Genomic DNA, 21,825 nt, shown 5'->3' with positions numbered 1-21,825 from the left:
TTTGAGGTAGATTAGGCTGAAATGGTTTGTTATTCTGTTTTCTTTTTCTTTTTTTAAAGTAAGCAGATGTCAGCTGTTTAAACCCTGGCTATTCTACGCTGATCAATAGGAAAGCATTTTATGCATGGCTAACAACAACACAGAAAGCCAAAGTACCGAAATTTTACCAACCACCTAATTAGAGAGCATTTTACCCTCTTTAAATGATAAGCAGATATTAGCATAGATCGAATGCCAAAAAACAGAAATACAAAAAACATACATTAAAGATTTATCTTACATAAAAGACTGGAAAAATGGAACTTGCTGATCAAAACTAGGTTTTGCTACTATACATGGGACAAGACAGAATTTATACTTTAATGACATGAAAACGTTATCATACACAATTACGCAAATGAGAAATATCATCAGTGGGATATTGTGTGCCTAAGATTAGTACAAAATTCTGAACTAACTGCACCTTAAATTAAAAAAAATGTAAAACCAAAAAAACCAGAGCATATGATTAGCTGACATGGACAGAATTACTCTATTAGAAATTCATTAGCTCTCTCTGTGGATGCAGCATTAATCACAGTCCTAAAATAAGAATTACTGGATTTCAGAAGCAAAATTTATACCATAACCAAGATGTGCTATTTTAAAATACTGTTGAAAAAGTGGTAAAAATCATGGAGGATTCAGTAATCTATCAGGTTCTTAGTTCAGTTTTGCTACACCTTATTATGCATATCCACTATTATCTTTAACATTTATCTTGACTTACAGTACCATGGCAACATATGGCTGTTGTATTTCAAGACTCTAACTTAGCTTTTAATTTATAGTCCATCCATAAATAGATTTTCATACTAAGAAAAATATAGCATACTTCATTAAATATACATAGACTAATACAGTTTTTCATGAAATCTGTAAGTCATGTCATCATTATGTTGTTAATATCCAAATAATGCTCCTGACCAAATTTGTTTTCAATTATAGCCACACACTCCAATATATGTGATAAGTCAAATATTTACACTGTATGTTATTTTATGATATATTTTAAACAAAGTCTAAATATTACCTTACAAAATTAGAATAAATAACTAAATGTTTAAGCTAATACAAAAATCAATCCTTCAAGGTTTGTTTTTCAAATAACTATCTGACTGAAAATGCAGTGTGAACCCTCCAAATACACACAAATCATAATATTTCAACAAAATATTGAAATACTGCCAAATGCTATGTCTGCAATTTTACAAATTTGAAACAAAATGTATCTGAAAACTAGCTAATCAATGTAAGTGGTATAAGCTACATACAACTTTTCATGGAAAAAAGCCATACTTGATTTCTTCAAATTATATTTTGATGCTGTACACTGACCAAGTGGAACACATCACAAACTACAGACCAACAGTCCAGGTGAATCCATCTGAGTGTGCCTCAGAAGCAACTTCAGAGCAACCAATTCAATTGCCTACAGTCTGCCAAGGAGATGCTAACATCAAGAAAATCATGTCAAGGGGAACAGGACAGTGCTACAAGAATGGGTTTCTGTGATGCTTTATGAGCTGAAATCATGAACTCCAAGTAGGGAGAGAAGGAGCAATACTTTAAGGTCACAGCTACATCCAAGCGTCCAACAGTAACCATGAAAAGCTATTCTAAAAGAGCAAACTAAATCTGATTCAATTTAGATTGGCTCTCGCTGTTAGAAGTCTGATATCATTTAAATACTGATGGTTAGTGTTGGCCATGGTTAATTAAATGTTTTCTCTTTCAGTGGTTTATATGGCTAATAACTTACCACATGGAGGGCTGGACCATGTGTCAAAAGACAATCAAGAAGTAAACAGACTGTCAGAAAAGCAGGAAAGCTGAGGAAAGGACAAAAGAAAATATAGATCTTCCCATTACAGTCCATTGCAAACTCAGCCCAAAATTGTGATACTAAGTATTAGTGATTCTACAATAATTGCAATTCTTTTTCCTCAAAAAGAGGCTCAATTAACCTTCTCACTTGGTAGAACATCTTTAATTCAGACTATACACCAGAGAACTAATGACATTTTTCTATCCACTTACAAAACACAGAAGTGAAAAAAGTGAAGGCTGAGAAAGAGTTAAAAGAAAAAATACAGTTGTCAAGAAAGACAAAGACCAACAGCTGAAGAGGAGAAAGTGGAGAAAAAAAAATACTTTATGAACCTCATTTACGTCCACAGAAAGCTATGAAAACCCTGGGCTGGAACTTCAGTTTGGGGTACAGACCAAGGAACCTGCCCAACCACATCATAATAAAGACTTCTCCCCACATGAGGAAAAGTAGGAAATGTTATTCTACATATTCTCAGAGACAAGACAACTTGGACTCAAAACCCACCATAAATTAGTTGCTTTTGTCCAGAACAATATGAAGAAGATTTTAGTAGATGGAGATACTGCAGAGAGGAAGACAGACTGACTTGGAGGTAGAAGAAAGCCTGATAAAAGACAGACTTCGGAGTTTAAGATGTCACCAGTTCAACTAGTACTTGTACTAGAGTTGTAGTGATTTGTCTCAATACAAAGTACTCATCAGGGACTAATCATGAGCTTATGTGACCAGGAAGAGTGGAAAGTGAACAAAGAGATCCTGACCACAAACCCACTGAAACCAATGGGAAGTCTTACGGGATTGAACTAACGTAGCCTACAGTTAACATTAAGATATTTGCAATATTGGCAATAACAGTGTGAATTAAAAACCAACCAAGAAAGCAAGCAAGCAAGCAAAAACACAATTAGGGAGAAAAGTCAAAGTTGAGGAAGCACATGTATAGGTAGTCTGCAGAGAACAAAAATCACTTGGGAACAAATGCCATATTCACATAGTGGAAGGCAGCAGCAAAACCTTCTTTGCTTGGAAGCAAATGCAAGTTTCAGTCCAGACTACCAGGGCTCTCAAACAGCCTCAGCTGTGGTGGCAGGTGTATCCACAGGAAATAACAGGTTTTGACCAAAACAACCACCAACACTGTATTTTTCTGAGGACAGCATGATCATGTAATGGCCACATAGGAAGGCTCTAGTCCCCACAAGTAGTCCCAATGCTGCACTCCCAAAATCACAGGTTGTGCAGACCGCTACAACCACAGTGCTAAAGTTCCACTGAAACCAGTAGGAAAAGCTTTCGTCAGCTGGAGGTCATTAATTATGGGGCAAGCTTAGATCCTGGAATAAGAAAAAGTTACCACTAGGCTCAAATCACTGAAGATCTAAGCAACCTGGTCTAACCTTGCAGCTGACCCTGCTTTGAGCAGGAAGCTCGACCAGAGACCTTCCAAGGTCCTTCCAAGACGAGCTATCCTGCGAGCATTAGAGGACCACTGTATGACAGAAAATGAGCATAACTTCACTCTCAGCAATATTCTTGAGCGTAAATTGTGTTGTTTATTTTTGTTTTCCTACCAATGTACAATATGCTGAAGCAGGTATGAGATGATTAATAAATTACACCTTCTATGTAGGCAAAGCAAGTGGAAAGCTAAGTTATCTGCATGTCTCAAAAATAAGAACTTCACATTTTAAAAGAAACTGATTACAGTATAAGTAAAAATTTACAAAATACCCTTAATGGCCTTGATGTTTTTTTAATTGTCTTTTCAAACATAAATAGAAATAATACAGTAGAAATAATGAATGGTAAAATCACAGCACACATATCTGCGTACTTTGGAGGAAGATCAGTTTCTGAAATCCAGCTCAAAGGAATCTTCAAGAAAGAGCAGAACTGCAGGAGCTGTTCCTAAATTTTGGAATCTGACCTCACAAGATTTCTAGTGTCTTGAAATCTCATGAGACATCTGTATTGACCTAAAATCTCACAGGCCTTCTGGAAACATCTGTTCACAGAAGAACTGCACTTTAAGAGACTGTTGTATGAAAACAGCAGGGAACTTGCTAGCCAGAAAATGTGTTAATCAAGGGGAAAAAAAAAAAAAAGAAAAAAAAAAAGGGGTCTTGATTTCTCAAAATTGAAGTCTTTTCATGGAAACATACACCACAGTTCCTAGACAGCAGTTTCACCAGGTCATGGATGGAATTTCTGATTAAAAGCAGAGACCCCCCCATTACAAGCAGTTATCGCCTAATGCTGGGAGCCTTTGCTTGCGTTCAGGGGAACAGAGGTTCATATCCTGCCTAAGACAGATCAGGGCTTTAATCTGTCTCCCACATGCATCCCAGACATATGCCCTAATTATTGAACTATTCTTGCTGGGGGCAAATAAGCCTCCCTGGCCTCCAACCTTTTCAGGAGAGAAAAAAAATAAAAATCTTGACTTAATGTTGTCCCAGTTTGGAAACGAAACAATTTTTGAAACTGAAAAACCCTTTGTGGGTGGGGAAAACCATTTCACACCCAAGTCTATTTTTACAGTTTAAGCTGCAATATGTATCTACAGACAGTCAATGAAAAAAAATCATAACTGCCAAATTTTATCAACACAAGCATGTGAGTCTAATCCAGACTTTCTTGAACAGTAAACTGCAATGATGATGGTGATAAGAACAGGTCCATCTATCTTGGTATCCCATCTCCAACAATATCCTGTTGCAAAGGCATGCTTGTAGGAGTGTAAGAAACATACCATGCACAGAGTGATCTTTCTTCAGTATAACTCCTCTACTTTCAGTAATTATTTTAGAGACTTCCTGTGACTGTGTTACAGAGGAAGGTAAATCCCCCAAATTGGCCATAGCTGGGTAGGGGAAGAACAATTTTTTTTCAGTTGTTTTTTTGTTTTGTTTTGTTGTAGTTTTTTATTATTTTTTTTTTTTATTTTGGGTCTGGGGTTCTTTTATTTGGATTTTTTTTTGTTTTTGTTTGGGTTTTTTGTATGTTTTTTTTTTTTTTTTTAATATATATAACCTATTACATCTAGTGATCTGTCTATGTCCTGATGCTTGCAGCTTGGTAGCACTTGCAATTCCAGCCTGATTTCTGAAAACGCTGTTCAAATAAATAATTCTTAATTGTGGAATAAAAATTTATACAAAGAGTTTTTCTTCAATACCCCCACATCATCTCCATCTTTGTAGACAATGCCATCACAGAGTGAACTGGATCACCCTAAAGATCAGCCAGCATTCATGCAATGAATAGCATGAAGGGCAACTGAGGTGAGTCAATATTGATTTACTGACATAACAAAACTACAGAAATGTTTATGTTAAGAGTAACACAGACACACACTTACACTACACACATTTATACAAAGCAACACTTTCAAATGACAGTTAAACAAATACCTTTCAGATGGAAGTAACAATTATTTTCCACCAAGGGTGCGATTCAGACCCAATGACCAGAAGATAAAAGATCTTTAGCCCATAGAGGTGCCCCAAGAATTAATTTGTTCCCCAGAAAAAGCAGTCTGTTAGGAAGGTGCTGACAACTTTGGAGTCTGCCGCAGTGAGTTAAGCCTCTCCCTAAGCGAGAAGGGAAATCTCCCATGATTTCTGCAGTCCAGCGCTCCGTGTTCATTAAAAAAAAGAAGAAAATCACTTCCAAATTCATTCTATGTACATTTTAGAGCCAAAACTAACATAAATGAGTTAATCTTGTGATCCTAGAAAAATCTGAACTTTAAACAATATGAATGCAAGCCATTTCTCCCATCCTTTCCATCCGGCACTTTCTTCCTTCACTTGATTCACAGCTCTAAGCTTTTACTTGAACTATATAAATAGCTGGTAAAAGAATTACTAGACACATGGATCAGCTTTTAAATAGGAACATGACACTGCCAGTGAGTTATACAACTGCTTGTGAGACAGCAGTGAACTGCTCGATATCAGATTCCTAGGATCTATTCCTGACTCTCGGACAAGAGTGGGGTCTACTGGGTAATGATAACATAGCCAGTGCAATGCATCTGCCGCATTTATCCTAGAGGCACTGCTGTCAGCCGCATGAAACCTGGTTCTCTCTAGACTTCTTCATTTTACTGTATGTATAAAACAACAACTAATGCCGAGCAAAATAAACTTTGTTCCACAGTAAGAGTTAATACAATACATAAAGATTCTGACATTTCTTCATGAAGCAGAATAAAGTAGAGTGTCATTTCCTGGCCACAGGCCCAGTGCATCTCCTCATAGAACATCTCTCATAACTGGATAGTGCTGGTGTCAGATATGTCAGTTTCCCACTAAAGGTACAGCATTGTAAGACTGGTATAGTTAGAGCAGGTTTTTATTCCAAATTTAAAATTTTATAGCAGTAGAGAAGAAAAAGTATCTAGTTATATTTATTAATATTACAAAAATGCCATTTATTATATCTTTCAGCTTAATGATATGTGAGAGTTAACACATGTGAAACCTGTTACCTGAATTGTGCCGGGCAATATACCCAAGTGCCCAAGACGCAGCTTCTTTGACTCCGGGGTCAAAATCTTCCAAGCAAATCACAAGCATTTCAAGTGCTCCACACTGAACTATTGCCTGAGCAAGCTGTGGAGAATGTTTACCAACCGCTCTTAACACAAATGCAGCTGCTTTCTTGTAGAAACGCTATACAAACAAGGGGAAGAGGAGAAAGAGGTTTAAAAAAAAAAAAGAATTATTGACATTAAGTAGTTCAAAGTATAATACAGTACAGACATGCATAAATTAGACTTTTAGACTGTTTTAGTAGCAGCAATATCTCATACAGATCCAAATCAGGACCACCAGACATCACACAAACAATGAACGAACAGTCCTTCTTTGAGACAGCTTATGATCTAAAATTTGCTAAGTGCATAAACAAACAGAAAAAATGAGAAGGCTAAGAGGATATGGGGAAAAGATAATAATCTAGATAAGTTTGTTTGTTTAAGTGAGTAGTGAATGATAAGAGCTGCAAAAACTATAGCTCTTAACATATTTAACCAGATTACACAGGTTACGCAGTGCAAGTTCCTAAAATAATTCTACCCATCCGTGACACTTGCAAGGTTTCACAATTTCTAAGGTATATACCCTCACAACATCTCTGTGATAAAACATTGTTTACATTTACAAACAGGAAACTGAGACACAGATAATTAGATCCAACTAGAGGGTTTAGGATCTGAATCCTGAAATGCCTAAATGCTGCCTAGGCCCACAGCTAGGATCCTGAAAACCCATCTCAGCAAACACCCAACACTGAATGACCCTCAGTTTTGACTGGGCAGCCTGCACTTCTATTCCTGCTTGTGTCCAGAAACAGCTCCCTTTCTACAGGACTAAGCACCTTGGCACCTCTATCGTAAGTTCAAACAAAATCGAAGTACTTGTCTCAGTTCTACCCATCTCTCTCAGTGCTGGACCCAACACATCATAGGCTGCACACAGTGCACATAGACTGCACAGTGTGCAGTGCTGCACACATCATAGGCTTCCATGTAAACTGTAGCGGTGGTTGTAGCTTCTTCTAAAAGAATAGTTAAAGTCTTCCCCCAAAAAGTCACATTTTAGTCTGCTCCTGCAGTTTCATAAATATGATTGGGATGTGGAAGCTAAAGATTAAACTTCTTCCCCTGTCTTACAGTGTCAGAATCCAGAGCCCAGTTAAAGCACTCCAGACAGAGACAACTGTATTGGGAGAAAGCCAGTTTCTCTGCTTCATGAAGCCACTGTGCGGCAACGGGTGCAAGATTCAACGAGACACAAGTAATCTACTGCTACATCCATGTGTCTGGAGTATGTTCTCCAGCCTGGCAGCTGACAGATCATCCCAAGCTCTAGGGCTCATTCTCTGTGTGGCAGCTGGCTTTAATCTCATTCCAAGATGCTTGATTCTCCCCTGCCATGCATAGAGGGCCTAGGCATTTCACACTGACAGATTCCTACTGTCAAGGTACCCAAAACTTCAACAATACAAACCCCACATCCCTTTTGGATCAAGTCCAAAGAAACAAAAAACTATGTGAGTGCTTTTGTGCATCCTGTAAGGTGCCCAAACACCTTCAGAAGTCTGCTCTAAAACACCACAGTACGGCAACAGAGAAATAGCTCTAAAACACCACAGTATGGGAACAGAGAAATATCTGCAACGGCTCCACAGGAAGTAAAACGGACCCAGGCCCACTCCGTGGCCGTGAAGGACAGTGACCCAGCATGCCATGCCCATCCACCTAAACTCCTCTTCCCTCAAAGCACCATGGCGTCATCTACACTGTTGGAAACTGTCCCTGCCTTGCACTAACCCCTAAACCATGTCCAGGCATTGCCAAGTAGTTTGATGGTTGGCATTGGCTAAAACCACATCAGAGAGCATGTTAATCATTAAAGAGCACAGTCATCTTCCAGTGCTCAAACACCCTGACCTTCCTTAGTTTACCAGTACTGATATAATTCCTTAATGCCAAAAATCTAGTCTTCTAAGTCAAGGCCTACAAGCAGGTACACTAAACATAATTAATGAGCAAAGCATTAAACATAATTTAGGGGGAATAGAAGGGAAACAATACAGACAAATGGTCAAAACCCTAGTTAATGCAAGTTACTGTAAGTTTTGCTGGACTCAGCAGAGCTATAGTTGTTTACACCAATATACAGCTGTGCAAATATGTTACTTCTGTTAAGTAATTATGCTCCTGGCAAAGAAAAACACTTCTTTGTTTTTATTATTCAAAACATATTTATTTACAAACAGCCCATATTCACAGGCACAGTCAGAACACACTGTAAAACTGTATTTTGCTTAAGCTTAATTGACAAAACATTGATCTGGGATGTGACCCTGTAACTGTTCTCCATAAATCAGCAGAATCAGTATTTATTGTATGCCCAAAGAATCTCCTCCTCAAATGTAAATGTTGATACACGAACAGTGAGTGGAATGAAAACTTATTTGGGTTCGTTTAGGTTTGGTTTTTTGGGGTTTTTTGCCTAAGGGAAGTAACAAACTGCGTGCATTGCTAAACTCTGCATGAACTGGATAATGAGTTTCCTTCACTTGCCCTCACTCATCAAGGCATAGTAGGCTTTCCATGACCTCACACTAATCTTGCTGCTGCCCCAAGTGATTCTGAATTACAGCCATCTCGATGTAACGACAGCAGGGCAGTAACATGGAAGAGATAAATCAGGGTACTCAAGCTAATTTAGTGAGGGCTTTGGGTTGTAGCAAGGGGGTGGTTTCCAACTCAAAAATAGAGGATAAAGAGTTTTGCTCCCCTTCTTCCCTTAAAAACAGAAATAAAATAACCAAAAGGGTTATAAATTTGTCTAACTTTCCATACCATGCCAGTATTTTGACATCAAGGTTTTTCTTTGTTTTGTTGTTGTTTGTTTGTTTGTTTTTTTAAGATTAATTACATAGGCAATAACCAGATACGCACAAAAAAGATCTGCAGTGAGTACTTACATTTATATTTTCCTCAAAAGACTGAAAATGAAAATATATGGTTTTCCAAATTATATTTCTATTGAAATTCTACTTCTCCTAAATCTAATAAATCAAAACTGCAATCTAAGTATGGCTGTGATATCAATGCACTTAACTCTCCATTGTCTCTTTTTTCCAGTTACTAGGAACCTTATTTGAAAGAATTTCTATTAATCTAGGTTAAGATCACTGGAAAAATCAAAGCTGGAATATATGCAAAACATGAAGAAAAATGGTAAGAACAGAGAAAAAGAGATCGCCAGATTCATTTGCATTGAATTATGACAATAATTTTGTTGGGTTTTTTTACAAATATGAACACCTTTCAGTGTATTTCCCTGTGTCAGTGGTTTGATATTTCTCATGCTACAGATTTCCAAAAAGCTATGTTTGGAGATATTAAATATTCCAATCTAGAAGTTCCGTTTTTGTATATGTATTTTACAAGTGTTTAATATTATCAACAAATCCTAGTCAATTATCACCACAGCTTTCAAATTGCCTCATTTTTAAAGAGGGACCTTTTATAAAGGATCGCTCAGCATTTCAAAAACATAGCAGCACCACAAATAGATTTTTTAATAGTGTGGTACAAGGTAAGATGATATTTTGAAGTCAAACTTATTTAAAGTCAAACTTAGGCACACCGTACAAATGGATCTCTCAGGAATTCAAACATACTGTCTCTGACTTCAGTACATTTATTGTCATATTAGAATAACAGCAGACAGATGAAACAGAAATATTTTCCTTTCCCCATGCAATAGTTAAAAAATAAATGATTTCTTAAGAAAACAATGATGCCTTACATTCTGCTCAGACAATGAACACACGAGCTGTGGAAGAATGTCTCCCTTCACCACTGCCTCTGCCAGGTCATCGTTATAATTGGCAAGTCTCCCAAGAGCCAAAGCAGCAGTCTGTTGAATAGTTGGGACAACATCCAGCAAAAGAGGTCTCAGCAAAGACATGACACCTGAGTTACACGAGGAACAGAAAAGGCCATTTGGTTAGCAGAAATTTTTCTAAACATTTGCTTCTACTCATAAAAATGTATTAAATTACTCTTCCAGGTAATAAGAACTTGTAGGAAATCCAGGTGTTCCACTGAAATGAAGTTGGCACTTGGACAGCACTGCTGATGCTTAGCAATGTTTCTGCCCATTTTACACATGTACAAAACACTTCTGAAATACAAAAGAAAAAAAGTTATATATAGAAATAACCTCTATTCAAACATCCATAAAAATATATGTGTTAAAGTTATACACAAGAAAATAAGGTGTATTCAAATATAAAATGCATGTGTTAAAGTACACACAGGAAACTCCATCTGGAGGTCCTCCTGAGCCGACATGGGCATGTCACTCATTCAGTACAGCAGCAGAACCTCTATGTTAAATTACACCAAATTACATTTCATCTATTATAAGCTATGATTGATTTGAGGACCAATAATCATAATATATAACACTGCAGACAGAAGAGTTGATGATTTTCTTATTATGTTATTATGTATGATGGATTTTCACTGATGAGTTCACAGCGTATCAGTTAAACACGAAAGAACATGAAAGTCCATTCTCTAAGGTGGTCCTATAAGATATACTTGAAATTATAGGTGAGGAAAGCAGCTGTGACATGAACCATTAGCAGTTACTGCCTAAGAAAGGCCCTACAGTGATAAATATCTGGCTAAAAATAGGAGGTGGGAGGAGTAAACTTTCCATTCTTGCAATAGGAGGGAGGTCACAATGCATTTCTTCAGGCCTCCACGCTGGGACATGGGTTATTCACTATTGATCTGTGTTCTGGAACAAGGCATGAACAGCAAGGTGAGACTTTGCTGGGGACCCAAGAACTATTCAAGGTAGCACAAAGCGGGGAAACTGTAAGGAACTAGAGACAGAATAACAGAGTAACAAGATTGCAAGGGAAAGGGAACACACAGGGGGAAGACAATCCCAGCCTTAAATATGCAGTGATGGACCCCAAATAGATCCTATCATTCAGGAGAATGATCCCTATGATAGAACAGACAGTTCCATGGAGATACCAGCTCACTGCTCAGTGGCAGAACAGAAACTTCACCCACAGAAGTATACAGAGTGTTCAGGATTATTCGGAAAGAAACTAAGGCCAAAGCAGAGACCATGACTACGCTATTGTATAAATCTATCCTGCATTTAATACCCTCCCCCAGAATAGAACTGGCAAAGATTCAGTGAAAGGCAACAAGGATGATCAAGACCATTCTGTATGTGGAAGCTCTTCCTACAGTTAAACTAAGATTCAATAGGGATATAAATAAGATCCACATGGTTACAATAAAAAAAATATTATTTCCAAGGTCTGGGAAGGGAAAATTACTTGTATTGCAATTCTTCAAAAGTGCTGCCCCTGTACCAAGGACCTCATTAATTAATACTTCTGAGCTTTATACCTCAGCCAGAAAGCAATGCTCTCTGAAGATGCAAAAGTGCTACAACAGAACATCAAACACTCACAGCTACATTCAGATGTCTCTGTATCAGCTGTCTCAGCTCTTTCTGCTACAATTTTTGGCTAACAAAGATGGAGATCTAGCTGGGTGAGTGTGGAAGAAAGTAAGACTTCCCTTCCCTAAGGCTTGTGTGGTTAGAAGCAGTGAACAAAGGTCTTCTGGTGTGACAGTCCCACAAGTAGGATCAGTACCTAATGGCAGATGACACCCAGGTGCTGAACAGGCACATCATAACAAGGAAAAGACAAGGGCCTTAGAGGAAAAAATAGTCCAAAGGGATGCAGGCTATAAAAAGTTACACTCATAGCACACTTCTGTACAGAAGGGGCACTATGAAAGGAAAAAAAGTTGAGCAGCAGTATATTTCTCACAGAGAACATTGCTATTAAATTAAAACCAAATTTCTCCCAGTAAGACGAGAATAGCCTAATAATCTATAGATGGTTCCGAAAGAGTGTGTGAGAGGGTAAAATTAACCATGGAGGCCATGCTGATCACTAATGAATTTTTTCTGGAAAGGTCAATACTCCAGACAGAAGCTGTGTTGTCGTGATAGGTACGGCCTCCCAGGATGTTCACAAGTCAAAATAACACAGGTCACAGGGGGCAATGCAGTGAAAGGAGGAATGTGAAATGAAATTGTGATGTCTGAATAGCACTACAGAAGCACCAAAAATGGCTCTGTAACATGCATTAATTTAACATGTACATATAGAACCTATGGAAACAGGTCTGTAGTATAACTGAGGCCTGCTTGCACTTCTATGGAAGCCACTGGGAGCTGAAAGAGGCCTCCTATGTACCGACAGAGAAAAGCTAGATCCTCTGGTATTGTAAGATCAATGTGAACACCTTTAGCACTTTGCAGAAATCACTACTTCAGAATATGGTCATCATTTTGACATCTTCTCACAAACTCTCCCAAATAGCAGGTATGGTCTCATCAGCAAGTTATACTACATATCAAAATGCACTAAGTACTTCATATGACGAATTAAAAGTAAAAATAAACAAACATGTGAGTTGGTGCCAACCCCATATATCATCTCTGGTGAGCGATCTTCTAGCAAGTCACCTGGACCCTCTATGGTAGAGCATTTTCTTGTCCTTCCCTCTAACATCAGCTGTCTGGTCAAACAGCTGCTGAAATTCCTAAGGGGATCTCATGCTCTTCTGACTCATTACACTAAAGATATTTCAGTAAAGTGGGAACAGTTAGAAGTAGTAGACTTGTATTTAGTGGACTGATACTGCATTTGAGCCCTTGAGCTAAGATAATATGTAAACAAGATTATTTAATAAAGAAAAACAGGAAATATAATAATAATAACAGGCATTTTATTGATATAAAAGGTACTGTTAGAAGTGGTTGGGGGAAAAAAAAGGAGCACCTCTGTGTGCAGTGTCCTGACCCTAGAAAAGCGGAGAGCCTAATGGGTGGGACATTCAATCAGGATGTGGCAGACAGTCCAATTCTGGTGATGGTCTCAGAATCCAGTGAAATTTAAACAGCCTAGAGTCACTTTAACCAGGAGAAACCCGTGAGCCAGATCCAGACCACGTGACACATTTCTGGCCTGAATGACATACCCAGACACAGAAAAATGTAAAACCACATTTAAGAAAGTTTACCTATACATATGTTTTGAGCTGTCCCAAATACGAGATTTATCTCATTTTTGTTTTCAAGATTAGCTGATAGAGATCTCACTTTTAATATAAGCTAAAAAGCCTTGAGCCTGAAAATGCTTCCAAGCAGCATGCCTCCCCACGACCAATACCATTCCTTTCTTTGTAGTATAAACCATGTAAAGTTTAGTGATGACATTTAAGTGTCAGCACAAAGCGTTCTATTGCAAATTATTTTAGCTGATGAAACTGAAGGTGAGGAAAGAGATTAAAAGTGAGAGTTACTGTTTGAAGACACAAGATGCTAAAACAGATTGGAAAAAACAGTGAACTGGTGGAAAAGGTTTAAAAAATTTAGAAACTGTGCTGGTCCTCAAGATAAATATATTTTCCCAATGTGATGTCTACATGTGAGAAAAGGCACTGAACAAATAATTATCATTATAAGAGCTTTGGTGGAACAAGAAAAAGAAAAATCAATTCCTGTTGCTGTACAAGCCTTATATTGACACCAAATTAACTGAGAATTGAGAGAAGTATATAGGCCTAGATTATGCCTGTGCATTGAACATAATTAAAAGCTTCTACCTCTGCTTTCCACCTTCTCTAAAATCAGTTTCTTTCTCTGCATCAAGATACTATCCATCATCTCTGACTCCACTGCAAGATCAACTGCTTGAGGAGTTTTGATAATTGTCATGATTTTTACATCTTCAGCAAACTGTTTCTCTCTTTACAGCACTTAGAAAAAATAAACAATTCTGAGAGTGTGAAAACAGCTATATAGAGATTATACGGTCTTCACTAAAACATCTATAGGAAAACCAAGATGACTGCATTTCCTTTTGAAGATAGTTCTGGAAAGGATAGATGTGCCTGACACAGGAGGAGGCTTTTTCATGTCCAACCCAGCTCCTTCTCATAGAAATAGCTGTATTTGGTGAGATCCTCTATTTGACCTCTTCACTTTTTCGACTATCCTGTCTACAGCAAAGTCTACCTCTCTTCTCCAACAAGATTCAAGCCAGGATTCCTATCAGCATTTTGAATTACATTCAAATTTCTGTAACACTGCCTTAAGGCAGGAAAATAGGTAAGAACCTTCCAACAACCTCCTTTTATTACACTTCTACAGTTCCATCAAGTGAATTAGGCCATACAGAGCAGTGTCTTGCTGCTGAAAACTTTAGAACTCTTTGGTCTTCTTCTAAAAAAAGCCTGTTTTAACAGAAGTAGGAAATTCATTAACTTTAATTCAAAGGCAGCAACTCAGAGAGTAAACTACAAAATAAGGCATTTAGACCATTTGACTAGATTTGTTTTGGAAGAGTTCCCACTAGCGACTCAAACAGGGTAGCAAAGAATTACTGCCAAATATTCTCTCTTGCATCACAGAACCTTGACTGACCCTGGGCAAGGAATGATTTCCCTTTCTATCCTCAGTTTCCCACTCAGATTTGTTTCAAAGAATGACACACTTCAGAAGCTGAATCACCCTTACACGCTTCTCAAGTGGAGCTGTTGTGCACAGGCCTGATGCACTTTCTTTTAGCAAGCAAGTACTGGCTGATGGCTATCTGGGGGAAAAAAAAACAAAACAAAACACACACCAATTAAAAAAAAAAAAAAAGGAAAAAAAAAAAAAACCAACGCTCAGGGCAGCAGCAAGTTTCAAATTTTTTCATTCCAAGTTTCTGCAGCTCGACCATCACTATTCTGAAGACAGCAATCTTCATTTGGTCATTTTGATTTATTAGGGAAAATCAGCTGGAAGTCAGGCCAAATTCCTCTACCCTCCTTCCAGCCCCACCAAACCCTTGTCAAACTTGAATAGTCACAGGTCAGAGAAACATCACTCTGTGTTTCAAATTCTCTCCATTTCTGTACCTGAAGCTGACTACTCCTATCCTCCTTCCTTAAAAACAAAATTTATTTCAGTTTTAAAGTGTATATGTGGAAAAACGTCATTCTACACTAGTGTTGTCTCTGGAAACACTCTTACCTTGAAGATGCTGCTCTTCTAATTTATGCTTTGGATCAAATATAACATTGTCTTCTCATTTCTGTGTGCTACCTGTTACACTAAGAACATTCACCCAGCTAATATTAGCACTCAAATATTCATCATATCACCTTGATTATCAGGGCTCCTGATGTCAAATTCAGGTGATATAAAAAGGAAATCAAATGGAAATTTACTTCTGCCTCACCCCAGCTCCCTATTTTCAACCAGTCTTTCCTAGAAGCAGCGTAGTAGTGAGTTTTAAGTGAGAGACTTAAAACAAATTTCCCAGAAGAATAATGAGAGAGCAAACTTTCCCACTCACTTGTCTTGATTCATCCTCTTCCAGAAATGACACGGTAAACACGTCTTAAGCACATACCCCTCAAGTGTGAATCAGCCCAAGAAAGGACTCTTCTTTGTGACAGCTCCATGCATGAGACAACCACAATCCTTCCAATATCAAAGGAAACATTAAATACAGTTTGGTAACAGAGACTCCGGGTAATCAAGTAATTCGTACAGCAATTACCAGATGGTGTGGGACATAATACAGATTCAGTTTGACAGCTGGGCTGGAGATTTCCGAAGGATCGAGGAGAAGTACATTTCTCCTCCTTAAAAGCTGATCTCACTGATAATTTTCCAGACCCTGTTTCTGCACTAACGGAGCAGAACTAATCCTGTTCCAAGAGGACTGAGTTTCTGAAAATGCCCCTCACAGGGCTAGTTAGTGGCCACCACTCAGTCGTTCACAGACACACAAAAAACAAGGTAGTCACAAGGAGCTGCTTCTTTTTAACGGCCACTCACTAAGATGAGACAGAAGTTCCCAACAAATTCTGGCTTTGAAATGTCTATTTGCAAATCATCTTCAAACAGGCCAGGAGGCTGAGGAGGAATCCTGCAGCAGTTGAACTTTCAGTTGATTTGAGTTACAGAAAAAGACAGTTCTCCAGCTTCAGCTGCATTTACTTTCTCCTCTCATCTCTCTGGTACCTTCCTTAATACACAGCCGCCTTCTTCCCTTCATCAAGCACCATCACATCATCAAGCCTCAGGGAAAGCCACTCTCCTCACTTGATCTACTACAACTCCAAAAATAACCTTTTGCCTTTCATGCCACATTGTATACTTCTCTCCCACTTAGCAAAGCATTTAACTCAAAATAAAAGTAATTTTTTTAAAAAATCCTTCACAAGACAGGGTGCATAGACTCAAATGTTGAAACTAGCTACACAGGGGAACTGGAGTCTGTCCATGCATATCAACTTGCAAGATCCAGATACGGCAAGAAAACAGATGCCTCAATGGAGCAGCTCTTTTTCTGCACAGCTGACTCAATAGCCATCCTCTCTACACAGCCTACGTACCCAGCAGGCTTTCTACAAAGCACTGCACTATCAGAGAACATTCTTTAATATTATTTAAAATGTCGAACTACATCCTGAAATCCCTTTCCAGAGTCTGATCCTCCTAACACAGGGCCAAGCGTCCAACTGTTGCATTTAAAATAAGTACATTTAAAATGTGTACACTAGAAAGTGAAGTTGAGAAGAGCACAAGCATAAAGCCTCAGTGCAACTGGATGAGGGAATTTCTCAAAAATAAAGATTCCTAAAACCACTCTAAAGTGCTGGAAATACCACTTTTAAAACCTATCACAAGCAAAACAGCTCTGGATCTAGGACAGAACTAATGCCCATGACATCATCCTTTACCTGCATAAAAACAGACCATGCAGTATGGAAAAATCTGACCCCAAGCTACAGCCTCTTGCCAACACAGCTTGTGAGGAACGGAAACAGGAGCAGATGCCCAGAGGTAAAAGAGGAAGAGAGGACTCTATCCTGGAGTACAGTTTGTATGCTGGAGTGTAAGGCCTCAGAAGCAGCTTGATACCAGGCAGAATGGAAAGGAGACCTGGGCTCAGGGTTGTGGGCTGATGAAGCGAGAGGACAGTTGGAAGAGATTCACTAGGAAAGGGTCTTCCTTTACACCAACATTTTAGAACTTGGCTCCTGGAACCCTGCATACTGGCCAGCGAGTAGGTAAAGCACAGCAACAGAAGTTGAGGGTACCTGCCTGAGATGCTAAAAATATCCCAGCAGCAATGAGAAGGGAACCCAGGTGTGCAGGGTCCCAGCACAGAGTGCCATGGCAACACACATACTGCTAGACCACACAGCTTTAAAATTCCTTTTCCGTGTTCCATACTCAGCTTTATCTATGACTTCCACATCCATTATGCTTAAGAATGTGAACAGCCTCAAGAAGGAAGTTAAAGACCTGATCTTGTAATATCTTTGAAGTCAAAGGCTAAGTTGCTAAACTGTTTCTTAATCCATATTATATCCTTAAATAACTTACAAATTAAAAGTAACAATCCCATCGCAAGCTCTAATGCCAAATAAATAAAAAATTAATTCATGCTATGAAGTAATACAAAAATGAATACCCAGAAGCAATCCAAGTATAATTTTGATACATTTATTAAAGAGGCATTTACAATTCAGCATTAAAAAAAAAAAAACAAAAACAAAAACAAAACAAAACACTATTTCAAATGGACTAGTTATTTACAGACTGCTGCACTTCACAATGCAGACAAAGAAGAATTAGGCCCTCAGTAACTACCACTCTTTGAAACATTGTAAAAGACAGAAAGCTCCCTCAATCTCAGTGCAAGAAAGGCAGCTTGAATTCATATGACATTACAGATGAAAACAGTCTATTTCTAGGGGTTTAAGTTTGGGAAGAACAAGGGGTGTGAAGCTCAATAATGCACTCCAGTACCAAATTTCATGAGCTGTGCCTGCCAAATGAATAGGTTTATATTAAAGAATATGTTTTAAAACTTGACTATCAAAGTAGCTTGTCCCATTAATCAACAGCCCTCCAGAAATGAGATTTGGTAAATTAATTGTCTGTCATTGTTCCACATATGTGTATTTACTAAACTGAAAAAGTTTAAGACTTTTGGAGATTTTTTTTTTCCCCAAGTATAAATTAATTAAACATTAGAAGGACAAATCCTGCAATTATTATTCAACCTTATCAAAGCCAACCTCAGAGCTGGAAAATACCCAGGAATCAGTTCTGACAAAGGAATTTCTCTGATCATTCCTTGCACTTCCCCGCCACTCGAAAGCTGCTGAGCTCCCAGGCACTAACTCCCCAGGACATTCCTGGCCACAACAGAGCCAGTGCCATGTAAATGTGTCAAAGTCCAGGGCGAGATTTCAGTCCCCTGGTTACAACCACTTTTGGGATTTCTGCACAGTGGGAAAGGCAGCTCCAGAGCTTGATGAGATACAGAAGCCTCAGGAAAGAGATGCCCTGGGAAACGGTGGGTTTCTTGTTGGCCTTCTCTGACCTCCTCTCCAGCTTGCCAGTTCACACCAGTTTTCTTTACAGGTCATACATGCATCCTAGTCTCCACAATAAGGGTACCCTGGGGTTTCTCAACAGCCAAACCAGCTTCAGGAACTTCCACCTCTGATCCTGGCTGCTTCCTGCCCTCCATGCTGCAGTCTGCCGCTGCTTGTACCTGGTTTAGTACCGTAGGAGCAGGCCTTCTAGTGTAATTAAGAATCAATTTTTAAACACACTTCCATCTTCCAGGATGTTACTGTGGTGCCCAAAGACACCTCCACAAAGAACAAGGTCTCAAGTTAGTATTTATTTTCCTTATAAGATACTAAGTATTTTTCAAAAGTACTTCTGAAAATGTGACCGAACGCTTTACTCCTTGAGCACTGATCTTTCACTGCTGTCAGTCTGAATTTTGGATATACCAGGAATATAATGCAAGAGTATACCACAGTAAATTTTAAGGGCTCAGTTTTGTTCAAATTCAGGCACTGTAATCTTGCCTTGTGGTTCAATCAGAAGATGACTAAACCCTGACAACCTTTAAGATCCAACCAAAGAACCCTTCAAAGTGCCCCAACTCATAAAGCTAATGGAAAATTACAGGAGGCAAAGACTTTCTGCATTCTCTTAAAACAGTGATCAACAAGAAATGAGTCCCCAGTCTTTCAAATATGGATTTATACAGACATACAGACAGACATCTTTCTTTTTCAACTCACTGCTCCAGAGCTCACTAGATCAAGACCATAAAAGGTAGACCAGTTATCTGCTAGACAGCTATGTCTCAAAATATTTGTATAAGTGTTTTTAAAAAGGTCAAAACCACATTTTATTTTATTCTCTTATTTCATTAAGAGAAGGTTTTAAAACCTGCATCTAGCACAACCAGAAAAGGTCAAAACTAACAGCTACCATTTTAATTACAGAACTACAAATTAGTCTTAAATGCACACACTGGGGAAGAAGGTAAAATATTTGTGAGCCTCAGCCATTCAAATAAATGGCAATAGGAAACACTATTTCTGCAGATATTCCCCTCTTTTTTAGCTTCTGAAAAGTTAAAGCCTATGGAAAAGCAACTCAGTACCAGAATGAGCCAAGAAGGATGATAAGTTACACAAATGCACATTTGCACACAACTACCCCAGAGCATGATCCCTGTGAAGCTAACCTTCAGGCAAATGCTGGCTGTGCACAGAAAGAAAGTTTCAGACCTCTGAACTGATTATTTCTTCTGCACAAGCAACAAATCAGTTCTGAGATAAACCAGTAAACCATATTGCATCAAATAATTATTTTAAGAACAATAAATACAATGTAACTAAAGTTATCTTGGCACTCTCTTTGCTTTCTTAAAATAGAAATGCTGCCTGAATGGGATCTTTGTCTGTGAACAGCTAAAAAACAGAACTGCACAGGGACATAGAGGGACCTACAAATAAGACATAAATTATTCCCATGACCAAGATGTCTCTTCGATAAATAGTAATCATTTTTACAAACTAAAACAGTGGCACTAACTCACTGAAAGATGATAAGGAAAAGGAAAAAAAAAAAAAAAAGCACAGCAAAGCAATCCAAAAGGCCCGGTATCAGTGTGTCACTCCCAAAATCAAAGCAAGTATTTCTTTAACGAGAATTTAAGTGACAGATTTTCAAGAGAACTATTTCAATAGACAGTTGTAAATATAACACCCAAAAGCTGAAAGTATTTATGTGATTGGGGTTTTGTTGGTTTGTTTGTTCCCATTGTATATATATTAAAAAAACCAACCAAACCAAACCAAACAAACCAACCTGACAGCTTATCTAGATTTGGGAAAACAAAAACAAGACAAACCAAAACATAATCAATTAATTAATACCATATGATTAAGTACAGATTTATAGCACTTTTTCAATCTGGCTTTCAAGTAATCGATTACTGAGCACTTCTTTTTCCTCTTTTCAGCTGAGGAACGCTGGACAAGGGGAGTGGATCTGCCAGATGCCAGCAGCACAACAGCTGGTAGAAGTGCTCCCACAGCTCCTGTTTCTAAAAATGCTCAATTTGGTTCATGACATCCCACAACAGCAATATAACAAAAGCAATTCCCTCCTAAGCTGAGCAAATCTGCTGGTAAAAAGCATTCAAGAATTCAGGAACAACTTGTAAAGTCAGTATAAAAATAGTTACTTCTAAAATAGGTTTTTCTTGGCAAGTCAGCACTGGCGTCAACGGGAATTCTGTTCTCTGTACTTTACATAAAGCTACATCGGAAGCACAAGGAAGCAAATGAAGAAGTTGGATACACTGAGAAATTTTCCCCGAAATAAAAGTTTTGAGGTCACAGCCAGAGACATCTACCTCTGAACAAACACGGACAACCCCGTAGCTCAGCTCCGCATGCACCTGACCCGCGCCACCCGACTTCCCCCGCGCCGCAGAGATCTGCCAAGCCCGCCCTCGCACCGCGGGGCCGAGGGACCAGCCCAAGTCCTACCGAGAAAAGAAGCCTTTGGAAACTCAGCGGCCAGGCTGAAGGGGAGGGAGACGGCGCTGCCAGGCGTCAAGCGCAGCGGCGGGGCGCGGAAATCCCCGAGGCCGCGCACGGCCCGGCCCCGCCGCTCCTGGCGTGGCGGAAAGGCGGCGGGCTCGTACCTGCGCTTTGGAGGGTCTCGATGTTCTGCGGCCGGGCGGCGAGCTCGGCCACCGCCTGCACGAACTGCGTCCTGGCGCGCTGGTACTGCTCGAAAACTGCGGGAGGCAGCGCCGGGGCACCGAGTTAGCGACCACCCCGCCGGCCTCGGCCCCGGCCCTGACCCCGGCCGCCGCCCCGGCCTACCTTGCAGAACTTGCCTCTGGCTCATGGCGGCGGCGCGGTAGCTGCGCACCCGCGCAGGGCCGCACTGTGTACTCGTCGCCCTGGCAACCAGGCG

At 39.2% G+C, this 21,825-nt stretch overlaps 1 protein-coding gene across 3 annotated transcripts in view; it reads right to left on the bottom strand.

Annotated features, from left to right (window-relative positions):
* Positions 1 to 21,825, bottom strand: part of SPAG6 (sperm associated antigen 6) — a 38,007-nt gene extending 16,182 nt beyond the window's left edge. The window contains exons 1-4 of one of the 3 annotated variants that reach the window (XM_065831492.2): positions 21,732 to 21,825; positions 21,548 to 21,643; positions 10,207 to 10,373; positions 6,369 to 6,552 (exon numbers count right to left, since the gene is read on the bottom strand). In XM_065831492.2, coding sequence (XP_065687564.1) covers positions 6,369 to 6,552; positions 10,207 to 10,373; positions 21,548 to 21,643; positions 21,732 to 21,756 — 472 coding nt within the window. In that variant the 5' untranslated portion in view covers positions 21,757 to 21,825. Of the gene's footprint in view, positions 1 to 6,368; positions 6,553 to 10,206; positions 10,374 to 21,389; positions 21,467 to 21,547; positions 21,644 to 21,731 lie in introns of those variants that run through there. The other 2 variants (XM_065831494.2, XM_071805220.1) reach the window with 2 other exon arrangements.

This window comes from Patagioenas fasciata, chromosome 2 (genome assembly GCF_037038585.1).
Source record: "Patagioenas fasciata isolate bPatFas1 chromosome 2, bPatFas1.hap1, whole genome shotgun sequence".
In the NCBI taxonomy this organism is placed as follows: domain Eukaryota; kingdom Metazoa; phylum Chordata; class Aves; order Columbiformes; family Columbidae; genus Patagioenas; species Patagioenas fasciata.
The sequence above is the reverse complement of the archived record's forward strand: the minus strand, read 5'-3'. Positions and strand labels throughout refer to the sequence as shown.